The following is a 15,075-nucleotide window of genomic DNA, read 5'->3' as shown; positions in this document are numbered from 1 at the left end:
GGACCCGGATTGAGGTGGTCACTGCGAATTCCCCTTCTTGGTTGCGGTTTCATGATAACTTCGCCGTCTGAATTCCCAGGAAACGGACTGACCGACCGATCTGAACACGGCGGCTCCGGTCAGTCCCCTCCACTCTCCGCTCTAGTCGTCTTCCCTCCCGAGCTCCATAAAATAAGGGAGCGTGCAAGCTACTCGTTGCCGGCAGCTTCCTCCACCTCCCTCTCCCCCTCTCCCTCCGCTCCCCACTCCCTCTCTCCGATCCAGCGATCTCTCGGGTCTCGCGGCCGATGGCGGGGCCGATCCGCGTCACCATGGAGGTCGGCGCCGACGGCGTCGCGCTCATCACCATCTGCAACCCGCCGGTCAATGCTCTGCACCCCATCAGTAAGCGACGGCCTCGGTCTTCATTCCTCTTCTGTTGGGCCTCTTCCTGCTAGTCTAATAGTCTAACGCCGTGCGCCGATTCGGCCGGCTCCCCTTCTCCGCGCAGTCATCCAGGGGCTCAAGGAGAAGTACGCCGAGGCCCTTGATCGCGACGACGTCAAGGCCATCGTCCTCACCGGTGAGATTTTCCTTGCTTGACCACGCCCCCTCCCCCTCAAAAAGGATGCAAATGATGGACTTTTGGTCTGTCTAGTGATACTTTTTCATGTGATTGTTGGATGAATTGATGTTAGTAAGTAGCAATTCCTGTTTTGCTCTGTTTTGATGTTGTTCTGTCTGCGCAAATTCGTTGACCACCCAGCTATTTCTTGGTTTGGGGTTATCCTGGTACAGTATTAATTATAGTATGATTGTGGAGCTGTCGGCTGTCACCATTGTATCATTTTATTTGTGCTGATCCCAGTCAGCTTAGTGATTGTGTTGCTTCAGTTTTTATGACGCTAAGCGCTTGGCTGAGACGCTGAAATAGTTAACTCAAGTGCGAAGGGGGCTTCTGTTTGCTATAGATTTTCGACTACATGGGAGCTCCCCTGTTTCTCCACAGGTCAAACAAAATGGGTACCGCCGTACCGGGTGTTAGTTTTTCTACTGGAAGGGCATACCCTCACTAAATCTATATATAGAAGATATATATGGTGCTATGACTAACCTACCACAACAAGAGGCATACTTCTTGTTTTGCCACTACACAGAGGGGGCCTGACAGATTGTGCATTCCAGGGATGTGGGCGGGGGTGTTAAAAATATTCAGTTAACGAAACTTACTATTTCTGATACTTCTTGCTGTTTTGTATTCATATTATTAATTACTTTAAATTTTATAGGCGCGGCGGGCAAGTTTTGTGGAGGCTTCGATATTAATGTATTCTCAAAAGTTCATGAGACTGGTAAGGGGGGTGCCTTCATTTGTATGGTTGACAAACTGATTGTTCAGAGCCTAGCTTTTTAGGCCAATCTGTCCTGTTTTCTTACACATTGAACATGGTTTTGCAGGAGACGTGTCCATTTTGCCTGAGATGTCTTTTGAGCTTGTGTCGAATCTGATGGAAGGTTTGGCATTTTTGTTTTTGTCATGGTTTCTGTTGTCTATGAATGACGGAACTCTTTGGGTATCTCTAATTTGTATCGAGATCATGATATCTAGGCCTGATTGTAAAAACATGTTTACATGCAGATGGCAAAAAGCCTTCTGTCGCTGCAATTCAAGGCCTTGCTCTTGGTGGTGGTCTAGAGTTGACTATGGTCTGTTATTTTTGTTGCTGTTCTGCTAAACATTTTTACAGCTGACTCTTTACCCTGTATCTGAACCTAAGTCATGTTTATCATGTAAATGAACAATTTTTTTTCAGGGTTGTCATGCTCGGATAGCTACCCCTGAAGCTCAACTTGGATTACCAGAGCTAACTCTTGGCGTGATTCCTGGAGCTGGAGGTAGGGAACAAGGGATACGTCTTTTTCCGACAGTTTGAACTACTGCTCTTATTTGCTTGCTTTGTATTGAATTCTGTCATGGATCTGAAACTTTTCTACTTATCATGTAGGAACTCAGCGTCTACCGAGGCTTGTAGGTCTGCCCAAAGCAATAGAAATGATGCTTGTGAGTCTAATCTATCTTCTGTGTTGGTTGTTACGCTGTCCTAGCTGTGGTCAGATAAACTTCATGTCCTAAGTTGATTAACATATGCAAAGTAAATTAGCCAGAAGGCATCTAATAGTGAAAACCAATTTTAAGTGAGTGGCTTGAGTTATATTCATTCATATTCAACCCTGGTAATAATGAGGTTTTCAAAGAACAATGAATGTTGAAAAACTAGAGCATAAATAAGAATCTCATTTCAAACTGTAAATGCCTGGTACATGTATGTAGCACCAAACATATCAGGCACCCAATTTTTTCTGAACAAGGAGCGTATATGTAATGATCATCTGGAAATTAGTATCATCCTATCTTATTTCTTACTCCTATCACACTTAGTTATAATAAATGTATTTATAAAATTTGCTTCAGCAATCGAAGTTCATTACGGCCAAGGAAGGAAAAGAACGTGGTTTTATTGATGCGCTTTGCTCCCCTGATGAGTTGATAAAAATGTCACGCTCTTGGGCTCTGGAGATTGCAAATTACCGTAAACCTTGGATAAGATCTCTTGGCAGAACAGATAGGCTTGGTTCACTGTCTGAAGCTCGTGCTGTATTAAGTATGGCAAGACAGCAAGCAAATAAGGTTGCAGCAAACATGCCACAGCACCAGGCCTGCCTAGATGTTATTGAAGAAGGTGCACTATATGGAGGCCATGCTGGTGTTGTGAAGGTTTGAATTTCCTATTTGTCTTGGTACACACGCTAATATCATCTATGTGTTTCTCTTAGTTAAACAGCTAGCTGGGCACCATATCTCCCCAAGACTTCTAGAGCTTAGACTAGTCTTATTATGTCAATTGAGAACTATACTAGTCCATTGCCAATATGCCCTGATTCAGTAATTGCTGATAAGCATAATGTAATAAAGGCCCTAAGTAGCCATGTCTCTACAGTAACAGTCAGTTTCTCAGAAACATTTAGATTCCTTAGCTCATTTTTGCCCAGAGTAACAAATTAACTTGGCAAAATCTTGGTATCACTGCTATGCATGACTTGGGCTCCATTTGGCATCATGTTGGATTATTATAATACAGCTTATCTACACAGTTTTTATTATTATCTACTTTACTGTTTGTTTAACCAACTCATCGTACTTCCGCGGTTTTTGTAGCAGCAGATTATAAAACAAGTTCAGCACAGCACAATTTAGCAACCGCAGACCAAGCATTAAATATTATAACAAACCTCCATGTAGTATAGTGATGACAATAATTGTTTCTTTGTTCTGTTGTTTATTATTCCTTATGCATGTGTTTGGTGTACCTAAATAATGCAGGAAGCAAAGGTTTTCAAGGAGTTGGTAGTATCAACCACATCAAGGGCACTTGTCCATGCATTCTTCGCCCAGCGTTCCACCACTAAGGTTGTCCCCAAAAGTATAGTATTCTGTTTAACTTTTCTTTTCCTGATTCACTTTTCATGTGTTGCAACTGTCTTAATTTTGCTGCACATAGTTAACTACCATGCAACCAAACTACCTTACAGAATATGATACATGATACTCCCTCCGTCCCAAAATAAGTGTCGCTGCTGATTTAGTACAAAGTTATGATCTTTGTACTAAATCAGCGACACTTATTTTGGGATGGAGGGAGTATTAACTAACCATGCAACCATACTACATTACTTGGTCTTAACTAAGCTTTGCTCAAATTGCAATGCCATATGTGAACAAATCAAAGCTAAATTGCTGCAAGGACGTCATTTGATGTGTAAACTTTTGTTTTGCCCCCTTTGGTTATTTGTAACCTGGTGCGCTGTCTGACTCTTACAGTTGATTCTTGTAGGTACCTGGTGTTACTGATATTCAACTCAAACCTAGGAACATAAGAAAAGTTGCTGTTATTGGTGGTGGTCTTATGGGTTCTGGAATTGCAACAGCCCTTCTTGTTGGCAATATATCTGTTGTCCTCAAGGAAGTAAACCCTCAATTTTTGCAAAGGGGACAAAAAACAATAGCAGGTCAATTTTGTGAAACTACTGTAGCATTTCCTTTTTTTTTCTTTCCAATAGATGTTTGGATTGTGATTTTTGTTGATGTAGTGTTGAAACATCAAGTTACTATAAATGATATTACCGAACAACACTGATTTTCTTTTGCACAGGAAATCTGGAGGGCCTTGTCAAAAGAGGCTCATTGACCAAGGATAAAATGAGCAAGGCCATATCACTTCTCAAGGGTGCATTGGATTATTCAGATTTCAAGGATGTTGATATGGTTATTGAGGTTGTCCTCGTATGACTTATGATTTAAAGAAGACAAAATAGTTGTGTATATATATTAGGGTCCCTCTAGTGTGTGAGGCAGATATTCATGACATTGTAGTGCATTAACGAATCTTACGAAGGTTCCATAAAAATGATTATGGGGAATTTTGATAGATAAGTTTGATATGGTTATACAATCTATTACATAGTCACGCAGCACACTTGGTTGTTAGGTTCTTATGCATATCTTCTTTTCTTGTAGGCTGTTATTGAGAAGGTTCCTTTGAAGCAATCAATTTTTGCTGACATTGAGAAAATCTGCCCACCACATTGCATACTTGCAACGAACACTTCCACCATCGATTTGAATGTTATCGGCGAGAAGACAAATTCTCAAGATAGAATTATTGGGGCTCATTTTTTCAGGTATGTTGTTTCTTGTGGGTTATGGTTTAGCACTTCCTGAAAACTAGCAGTGTTCCAACTTAAGTGCACTAAGGACTTATGAATCAAGGTGCTGGAACACATCATATCAATAAAATTTGTTAACAGGGGCATGTAACTATCAAATTGTTGACACCATACATTACCAATTTAACTCCATGCATCTAAGTCACGGTGCAAAAGAGAACTTGTTCTTCAGAGAAGGGAAATTGATGGTTATGCAAGTTGCTAACAATGAAGTTAGCCATAATTTTAAGTGTCAATGTGGAAACTTTGCATGGAAGTTCCGTAATATTCTGAAGTTAGTTAATATTCTGAACTTGTTCTTGGTGTCAATTTACTACATGATAATTTGTTCTGATTTGTATTCTAATTATTGACTGTTGTTTTTGGAACATCTATATGCAAAAGCATGATGTATAGTTTATGTAGGTTGATTCAAACATAAAAGAGGCAATAACCGAACAAAACCTTTTGACAAGTTTTTTTTTTTTGCTGAAGGGATATCAAAAGGTAAATCACAAGTCATTCTTCCAAATGGATAACCATCATCAATTCCTGCAGGAAAAAATGTATAAAAAATTGTTCTGCTCTTTAATAAATTGCAAAACTATGTTTGCATGTCCCAAATGACATGTGGCCGATTGCTGTTTGTTTTAGTCCAATTTGAAGCTAGATGCCTATGTCTTCGTAAGGTAGCAGCGGTTGCAATGTTTTCTTATAAGCATCAATTTTGGGGAGTTAGGGAAGCTATTTCTATTTAACTTCGAAACAAATGTCCGGAAAGTATGTTTTGGACATGGGATTATGGAAATAATAGTCCTTCAGTTTTACTGGTTTGGATGATATATTGATCCTTCAAGCTTTACTTGCTTACTGAGAATGCGACGTGCTAATGTTATGTTATTTGCAGCCCTGCTCATATTATGCCCTTGCTTGAAATTGTCCGGACGGAAAAGACATCACCACAAGCTATCCTCGATCTCATTACAGTTGGGAAAATAATAAGGAAAGTCCCCGTTGTTGTTGGCAACTGCACAGGCTTTGCAGTAAATCGTACATTTTTCCCTTACACACAAGGTGCTCAGCTTCTAGTTAGTCTTGGCATTGATCTTTTCAGAATTGATCGAATAATAAGCAACTTTGGCATGCCAATGGGACCTTTTCAGTAAGTTCTTCGACTCTATTTTTATGTCCATGTGAAATAATGGCCAATGGTCTCAAATTAAGTTCTTTTTATGAATGAGCAGGCCAATGTTCCCATTCAACTATGTACATTTTTTTTTCTATTTCTTGATGAAAATATTCCAGTATCATGTATTGTTCTTTCAGTTAGTTATAGGATAAATCAGATGCAACCCACTTCAGAGCAGTTTTAGTACTCCCTCCGTCCCATAATATGAGACGTTTTTTTTACACTACACTAGTGTCAAAAAACGTCTTAGATTATGGGACAGGAGTATAATATTATGGTCCACTATGGGCACGTATTTGTGATAATAGTACTCTAGGGGGAAAAGTGATTTATTAGAATGTTAGCAATCAAGTAATACTATTCATCACCCAGGGTGCAGAATAAGTTATTCTTCACCCGAGGTAATCTTACGATCGTTTCATAAATAAATTACATTTGGAATACAAATAGTTCCATTCATATTGATTCACCATGTAAAATTTGGCACAAGAAAACAAAAATATAGGTCATAAAGACTAGAAAAAATGCATTTTATGTATATTTTACACTATGTTTTTACGTTTGTAATTTCACGTAATATAAAATATTTTTTACAGTGATTATATATTTTCTTTACGTATGAAATAAGACAAAATTTAATGAACGTAAAATTACGGTGCATTTATGTTAAAATAGAGGGGGGGGGTGGGGGGGGGGGGTGTGAAGAATAACTATTCCTCACCCAGGGTGACGAATAGTCAATAACATATCAAACATTATTTGCCTTAAATGATATTTTAATATATGTTAAATCGAAATTGATGGTGAAAACTGTGTTCTGCTTTAGAGACCATGTCAGTGTCAAAACAATTAACTGACACACAACCATCTTTGGAATATGCTTGTTGTGCCTTTGCTAGCTTGCTACAATGCACAGTGCAGTGCCCAGGCATCATCCACTGACTGTTTCAATTTTTCTGAACGCGATTCACATGAGTTCTTATGTTTGGCTGTTTCCATTCCCCTACAGACTCCAAGATTTAGCTGGATATGGAGTAGCCTTAGCAGTAAAGGATATCTATGCAGCTGCCTTTGGAACACGGAATTTTAACTCTGTTCTAGTGGATTTGATGGCAGAGACTGGGCGGCAGGGTATGCTTCTGAACCTGCTTTTGCTCCAGCTATGGGTTACAGTCAATAGGATGGGTTGTGACTAGACCAATAGTTACTGCACCATTTCCGCATATGCATTTTCACAACTCAAATTTCCCTATTACTTGACAGGAAAGAGCAATGGAAAAGGTTACTACCTTTATGAGAAGGGTGCGAAGCCAAAGCCTGACCCTAATGTTCAACTTGTGATTGATGAGTACAGAAAGCAGGCAAAGACAATGCCGGCTGGAAAGGTTCCTCTTCCTCTTACTAACTGTCTGTGACATTGTTTCTGCATCTATGAAAAATGTTGTGCTACCTCATTTGCTAATGGAAGGTTTTCCTGATATTGATACATTGATTTGCTTGCAGCCTGTTACTTTATCGGATCAAGATATATTGGAGATGGTTTTCTTCCCAGTCGTTAATGAGGCATGCAGGGTCATGGATGAAAATGTGGTGATCAGGGCTGCTGATCTTGATATTGCATCTGTTCTCGGGATGGGCTTTCCCAAGTACAGGTAGGCAGTTGCTGCTTAAATCTCTGACTGTCCAAAATCCTAGTTAATCAGTGACAATCTGCATTCATTTGAAGTATGATTAAATGAGATATACTGGTTGAGATTCTACTGCTACTTATATGTTGTTACAACTTATGAACCTAATTTAACACTTACGTAGGCTAGCATTGTCTGTCTTTTATCAGAATTGATTTAACACCAATTGATTTTAGCTTAGCACTTGAGGCTAGTGAGTTAGCCCTATAGCTGATTGTTTTTCAAATCGCCATGTTCAGGCCTTCTTCTCAATTCAGTTGATAGCTTTAATGATACTCAAGTAGGAGTAGTTTTTAGTTTAAATAAATTTCTGCAACCTATAGTTCACCCAATGTAGGACACAGTCCCTGTTTGTTGTAGTCCTCTGTGCAATGTGTATTTTTTCCCACTATTATCACTGTTTGTTAAAGGAGTTGTGGTGGTTGCTTTGGAGTATGAGTTCTAATCTAGAGTCTAATAATGAAGGGGTGGCCTCGTCTTTTGGGCTGACACGGTCGGAGCATCTTATATACATTCAAAGCTTAGCAAGTGGGCTGAAGCGTATGGTGATTTCTTCAAACCATCATCATATTTGGAGGAGAGAGCGAAAAGCGGCCGACCACTGGTACACTCTTGCATTCTCCCTCTTTCCGCTGGATCATCTTATCCTAACTATGTTGAACTGTTGCACACAGATTTTGCTATTACATTTTTGTTACAGATAATGATAAACACAAATGTTCAAGATTGTCACATTTATAATCAGTGTATGACTTGCTCAGCATAGACGGCTGTGTCATTGCTGGAGATTATTTATTAACTTACGGTTTGCAACAATTTTCCTTCTGACCACCAAATGTGAATGATATGAAAATGAAGTCTGCGTTCGTTATCCATTGTTGAGTCTTGTGTTGTTAGTTCCTTGCCATTGCATTTAGGGGCATCTTATAAATTGAAAACATTGTGCTTCTCCTTGCTGTTGGGTTTTGTATAGTTAAGCCTACATAAGTTTGTTGGAAATTAAACATGTCATGATATCCGCAGGCCGCGCCACGGACGGCTCACCAAGCTTCGACAAGGTCACGCATGTGAGGCGCTGCATATGACGAGCACTTGGCACAGTGGCTTCTCAAACAGCATCAACACTGCCTGCGGCACATATGTGGTATTCAAAATACCTCCAGGGAAGTGTTACCTGTAGTGTGTGTTGGACATTACATCATGTTCCCAGTTTTTTACCTGGGCTGATATACAACAATAAGAAAAATAAATGTCTTGGCGTACTTTAGTATTGTAACTATAATATGGTAATCGTTGTTCTGTTGTAAGTAGAGTTTATGTTGTATATTTGTCGAAGTGTGAATTTGCACATTCACATTTCAGGGGAATGACCTCTTTCTCTTTGAGAAATCACAACACTGCCCAGCAAGGCTATGGGGAGAGAGTTTCTGATCCATGTATCTTGGCCCGAAAACTGTATCCAAGTTCCGTGTCTAGACTTTGGACTTCTCAAACTTTGCGAACGGAAACATCCAAGTAGCCAAGGAAGGAAAATCAATCTAGTCTCCGCTCTTTGGCCTTCTTAAACTTAGCGAATTGAAAATTCTCAATAACTAAAGGAAGGAAAATCAATGATACCCTATAGTAGCGGCGAGGTCCTAATGCTTCCGTCCTAGAGGAGCTGGTATGGGCACAATGTATTCCAGTAAAAAGCGTGCCAACTCCTCTAGAGCATGGCTATAACCTTTGATGGCATTTGGAGAAGCTGCTGAATGTTGTATACAAATTACAGCTTCAGGCTGGTGAGCATAAAAAGTGCCCCTTCCCTCTCTCACTGCACATCTCTGCCTCACATCACATCCCCTGTCCATGTATAATAAACACAACAAACACTTGGATTTATACAACAAATTTCATGCGCGCACACATGATGCTAACAATCCTAAAAGTAAAGAAGAACAACAACACAACATTATAGCCTCGATTTAGGCCCGTCCGCAATCTCTTCATTCTCTGTGCATCCTTTGATGGTCGCGCCTCCTCATGTTCTCCCAAATTGAGACGAGCAGATTCAGGATGTAGTAGTAGATGGTGCTCACGCAGGTCATGACGAAGTTCCAGCAAGAGGAAGGCCAATACCAGGGATAGAGCAGCCGAAAGAACAGACTTATCACGTGCCTTGGATAGCGACCCACCTGTACACGCGTAACAGTAAGCCATTGAACATAATCGACACATTCTTTACTAGCCATTGGGATGGCGATGCAGCACAATTGTGACGGCCCTCCATCACCAATAAATTAGCATTTAACAGTGTTCATCATCACGGTAACTCCAGGATAAGAGTATGTGAACAACTATCATGATTCAAGTAAACGGGTGCGGTACACATTGAAAATAATGGTACGTTGGTTGCAAGGTATATTTTGTGGACATTCTCACTCTGGTCTGCTCTGCATACGCATGAGCTCCCAATCTCAAACTTCACTCCATGTCAAGGGTCTTTAGAAAGAGAATTTCTTGCGAATTTGATTTCTCAAAATTGTCAGAATCCATGTTCCTTTTTCATTCTTGACAAGGTATGAACTTCAGTTAGGTAGAACAAACCATGATCTACATCTACAACAAAATTCGCAATTTCCATGACGTTTTCTAGCTGGATTGCTTATGGCAGAAGCAAAATATGGTAAGATAAATTAGAAGTATAGAACTAAGATTTAAGATAATAAGATGGCACTCACAGGAAAAAGTAAATCCAACGTATTCCAGGCTGCATGCCGGACGGTTCTTGTTGGATAGGCAGGGCCTCCAGGAGATGTGAAGCTATACAGGCATGACTTCAGTCTAGTGCTTGTACTCATCCTCAACTCCCAGCCTGCGCTCATCGATTTCCTTTCAGGATAAAATGTGATCTTCCAGTGGAGAAATATACATATTCACTGAAGATAAATGTTCTGACTAGCAAATACCTTGAAGTATGGTCATGCGGGAAAGGTAGTGCAGCAGTACTGGCTCCACTTTTAGCTTCTGGAGCTGGATTAACAACAACCAAATATTTAGTCTGCAGAAACGATGTGGCATGTCATATGGAAGGGGAACAACGAATGTTCCATTCAGATGGTAACCTGATCGGTGAGTTCAATCACAAAGTAATCTGCAGCTCCACCAACCAAGAAAGAATTTGGAAAAGCAGGGAAATGCCCAAGAAAACTTGTAAGCAAGTGATCTGCTCATGGAAAATTGCAACAGTTTAGTGGCAAAGAACAAACAACCAGCACCAAAAGTGTGGAGAAAAGGAACCTACCCTGATCATAGAACAGCATGAATCTGGAGAGGAGGCAGAATAGATTTCTACCAGCCTGTACACAATTATCAATCAATATTCATTGATTACTGAACATGCTTACAAGAAAAGGCTAGTACATTTCCGTGCAGAGAGATAGATAGAGAGGTCGACCTGTGGTGATATCTTAATGAGTTGATCTGGAACTAAAGCGACTTCTTCAAGGAGATACTGTTCAAGGAACAAAGGATGTTAGTAGCGGTGTAAAAATGCATGCAGCACAGTTCCAAACAGAGGTACAAAAGCATAAACAGACAAATGCTTACATGATACAATGGGAGGAAGTACCTTGTATTGGTTTGAATGTCAATCCTGCCAGAGATTAAAAAAAATGATTCTATCATATATGGGAGTTTGAGGCAAAAAGGGAAGGGGCATCATTGCACAATCATACCAAAAAACGTTAGTAGCTCCTTGGACAAGAGCAGAGCTGTATCTTAGTGATACCTCCTTCCCCTCAAGAGGGACTTCAAACAACTGCAATGAAGAGCTTGCAATTTACCAAATGAAGTACAATGAGAGCCAATACAACTTGCATCATCTTTATCAACAAGACTAAATAACTAATGGAGGATAAATCAGCATTTTGCCCTCATTTCAAATCACCTTGTTTAGGGTACATGCGGCAACATGGTAACAAGGACAGTAGGTTGCATAAGGTTTGCGATTAGAAAAAAGGTATCTTATCTAAGGCCATCTTGTAGTTTCATTTTGAATCAACGTATAATTATATATATCAGCAGTTTACTCGAAAGTGCTATAGAAAGAAATGAGGTGACACAACACATTCTTCAGGTAGAGTTGAAATGAAATCATCCAAGTCGATATAGAAAACATGACTTTCTGAGAAACATGCAGATAAATAAATAACCCATTGTAATTCCTAATATCTACAAGAACATAAGTTCAGTACATACCCATCTGTGAAAAAGAAGCGCAAATATGTTTGCTGCAAAGGATTGGCTCCAGAGTTGCACTATCAACTCAAGTATACGCCTCCCACTTTGAGGGACTTTCACATAGTGATTTGCAAGAATCTCATAGAAACACAAATGGCCGTCTTCGCGTTCATCTAATGGAGCGATTCCCTCATTATTGGTGCTTAAAATCTTATCTGTTCATCAGAGGCAAGGATTGTTGTAAAGATATCACAGTAGCTTTCTTTCAATTCTTTAAGAGGATACCATACAAAATAATATCCCTCTGTTCCAAATAGATGTCATTTTAGCCTCTCCTACATTGATTTGTTAAATAAATATGGCTGTGAGCTGGCACAAAATTGAGTGGCAACCATTTGAAATGCACCAACAGCGACATCAGAGGCTGATTTGCAGAACAGATACTGTAAATTCAGAGAAATGCTGGCACCTCGAGCGCGGTCGTCGACCTTGAGCGCGATATCGGCGAACAGCTGCTGCAGCAGCTTGAGGCGCTGCGAGTTGGAATTCAGAGCCTGCACACAAAACAAACAACCAATTAAAATTCAGCCTAAAGCTTCCAAGGAATTGCAGCGAAATAAAAAGGAAACAGCCCCCAATTCTAAACCAAGCCAAATTGATCTGGCTGAATCTTTTGAAACAGACCAGCGAAATCCCTCTTTTTTCCCACTATCAATTGTAAGCCCACTTGCAATAGAATCTTTTCCCTATTTTTTTCCTGCCATTTGACATTTGAATCAAACCAGAATCCCACTTTTACTTTTCTATCTAACAATTCCCCACGTGGCAGAACCAATCGATTGACTCCGAAAGAAATCAAATGACCGCTAAGAACCAACGAAGGTGGGCGGAGGGGAAGCACAAGAACTCGACGGGCAGGGACGGCACGATTGTCAAATCGGCGGCACGCACGTCCCACGATTGTCAAATCGGCAAGGAATGAAGAGAGGGACGAGGGGTCGGAACGAATGCGGAGGGAACCTTGTGCAGCTTGCGCTCGATCTCGAGGGAGAGCGCCTCGAGGTGGTCCGCCGTGCGGGCCCGCATCTCCTCTCCGTCCGACCGACCGCCCTCGCCGGGATTTGGGAACGGGGGCGAACCGCCGGCCGCGCTCGGTATCCGATTGTACGGACTCGATGTTGTTTTTTTGCCCCCCTTCTCCTTCCTTCTTTGTGCGTTGCGTACGTGCTGGTGTTTCTTCGGCGGTCGCATCTGGGCCGTGCGTGTTTAGGCGGTCGCATCGGGGCCGTACGCGTGCCGGCTGGATGGATGTCCCCGCCGGTTCGAGGTCGGCTGCCGTGGCGTGCCGTGCTGTCCGGTGGCTCGGACGCGTGTGAAGGGAAGGGACACGCACCCGCCTCGACGTGGATGGATAAGTTATGAACGAGTGTTTAGGCCCCCTTTGATTTGTACGATTCTAAAAATGTGGGAATAGAAAAAAATAAAGAATTAAAGTGGCATGCCCATTTGAATCTTGTAGGATTAGCATAGAGTGTTTGATGCCATAAAAAAAATTGGAAAACAAAGTTGAAATGGATGCTAGATTTTTAATGAAATGTAGTACATGATTCCATAGAAAAAATTCCTATATGATTCAGTCCTATGAATCAAACAACCAATATAGAAAATTTCTAAGGATTCCAACCTTTTCAAAAATCCTATGAAATTCCTTTAAATTAAAGAAGCCCTTAACGTGGATAAGTCATCTTTTAAGGATGTGTTAAATACACCGCGAATCTTAGAACTTGCAAGTGAGGTCAGTTTTGATGCACAAACTTGTAATACACATCATAAGCTTTAGTGGAAAGGAGAGGAGGGCCTCAAGGGGTGGCCCCCCCCTCCTCCATGGGCTGGTCCGAATTGGACTAGGAGGGGGCGGCGCCCCCCTCTTTCCTTCTCCCCCTTCTCCCTTCCCTTCCTTCTCCTACTAGGAATAGGAAAGAGGAGGGGAATCCTAATTGGACTGGGGAGTCCTAGTAGGATTTCCCACACCTGGCGCGCCCCCTAGGGCCGGCCACCTCTTCCCTCCCCTCCTTTATATACGTGGTCAGGGGGCACCCCATAGACACACAAGTTGATTTCTTAGCTGTGTGCGGTGCCCCCCTCCACAGTTTTCCACCTCGGCCATATTGTCGTAGTGCTTAGGCGAAGCCCTGCGTCGGTAACTTCATCATCACCGTCACCACGCCATCGTGCTGACGAAACTCTCCCTCGGCCTCAGCTGGATATAGAGTTCGAGGACATCACCAAGCTGAATGTGTGCAGATTACGGAGGTGCCGTGCGTTCGGTACTTGATCGGTTGGATCGCGAAGACGTTCGAGTACATCAACCGCGTTACTAAACGCTTCCGCTTTCGGTCTACGAGGGTACGTGGACACTCTCCCCGCTCGTTTCTATGCTTCTCCTAGATAGATCTTGCATGATCGTAGGCAAATTTTTAAAATACAACGTTCCCCAACAATGGCATCCGAGCCAGGTCTATGCGTAGATGTTATATGCATGAGTAGAACACAAAGAGTTGTCGGCGATAATAGTCATACTGCTTACCAGCATGTCATACTTTGATTCGGCGGTATTGTTGGACGAAGCGGCTCAGACCGACATTACGCGTACGCTTACGCGAGACTGGTTCTACCGACGTGCTTCGCACACAGGTGGCTAGTGGGTGTCTGTTTATCCAACTTTAGTTGAATCGAGTGTGACTACGCCCGGTCCTTGTTGAAGGTTAAAACAACAAACTTGACAAAAAATCGTTGTGGTTTTGATGCGTAGGTAAGAACGGTTCTTGCTATGCCCGTAGCAGCCACATAAAACTTGCAACAACAAAGTAGAGGACGTCTAACTTGTTTTTGCAGGGCTTGCTGTGATGTGATATGGTCAAGACATGATGATATATAAATTGTTGTATGAGATGATCATGTTTTGTAACAGTTATCGGCAACTGGCAGGATCCATATGGTTGTCGCTTTATTGTATGAAATGCAATCACCATGTAATTGCTTTACTTTATCACTAAGCGGTAGCGATAGTCGTAGAAGCAATAGTTGGCGAGACAACAACGATGCTTCTATGGAGATCAAGGTGTCAAGCCGGTGACGATGGTGATCATGACGGTGCTTTGGAGATGGAGATCAAAGGCACAAGATGATGATGGCCATATCATATCACTTATATTGATTGCATGTGATGTTTAT

The 15,075-nt window shown here is 41.5% G+C and overlaps 2 protein-coding genes across 2 annotated transcripts; one reads left to right on the top strand and one right to left on the bottom strand.

Moving 5' to 3' along the window:
- Positions 1 to 9,055, top strand: LOC109739968 (peroxisomal fatty acid beta-oxidation multifunctional protein). Its single transcript, XM_020299024.4, has 18 exons — positions 1 to 384; positions 491 to 562; positions 1,269 to 1,331; positions 1,438 to 1,494; positions 1,619 to 1,686; positions 1,794 to 1,875; positions 1,986 to 2,041; positions 2,453 to 2,755; positions 3,362 to 3,448; positions 3,873 to 4,047; positions 4,191 to 4,312; positions 4,556 to 4,719; positions 5,651 to 5,905; positions 6,942 to 7,063; positions 7,196 to 7,317; positions 7,436 to 7,584; positions 8,086 to 8,224; positions 8,644 to 9,055. Exons 1-18 carry the CDS (start codon positions 288 to 290, stop codon positions 8,689 to 8,691), a joined length of 2,181 nt encoding a protein of 726 aa, XP_020154613.1. The 5' UTR covers positions 1 to 287; the 3' UTR covers positions 8,692 to 9,055.
- Positions 9,056 to 9,299: 244 nt separating this feature from the next.
- LOC109739970 (uncharacterized) lies at positions 9,300 to 13,213 on the bottom strand. The gene is made up of 11 exons (XM_020299026.3): positions 12,862 to 13,213; positions 12,311 to 12,395; positions 11,860 to 12,056; positions 11,337 to 11,419; positions 11,209 to 11,254; positions 11,057 to 11,113; positions 10,904 to 10,958; positions 10,725 to 10,825; positions 10,569 to 10,632; positions 10,341 to 10,474; positions 9,300 to 9,794 (listed from the first exon to the last, which is right to left on the bottom strand). Exons 1-11 carry the CDS (start codon positions 13,090 to 13,092, stop codon positions 9,606 to 9,608), a joined length of 1,242 nt encoding a protein of 413 aa, XP_020154615.2. The 5' UTR covers positions 13,093 to 13,213; the 3' UTR covers positions 9,300 to 9,605.
- Positions 13,214 to 15,075: the final 1,862 nt, after the last annotated feature.

The sequence above is a fragment of the Aegilops tauschii genome, chromosome 3 (assembly GCF_002575655.3).
Source record: "Aegilops tauschii subsp. strangulata cultivar AL8/78 chromosome 3, Aet v6.0, whole genome shotgun sequence".
Taxonomy (NCBI): Eukaryota; Viridiplantae; Streptophyta; class Magnoliopsida; order Poales; family Poaceae; genus Aegilops; species Aegilops tauschii.
This window is presented reverse-complemented; position numbering and strand designations above follow the sequence as displayed.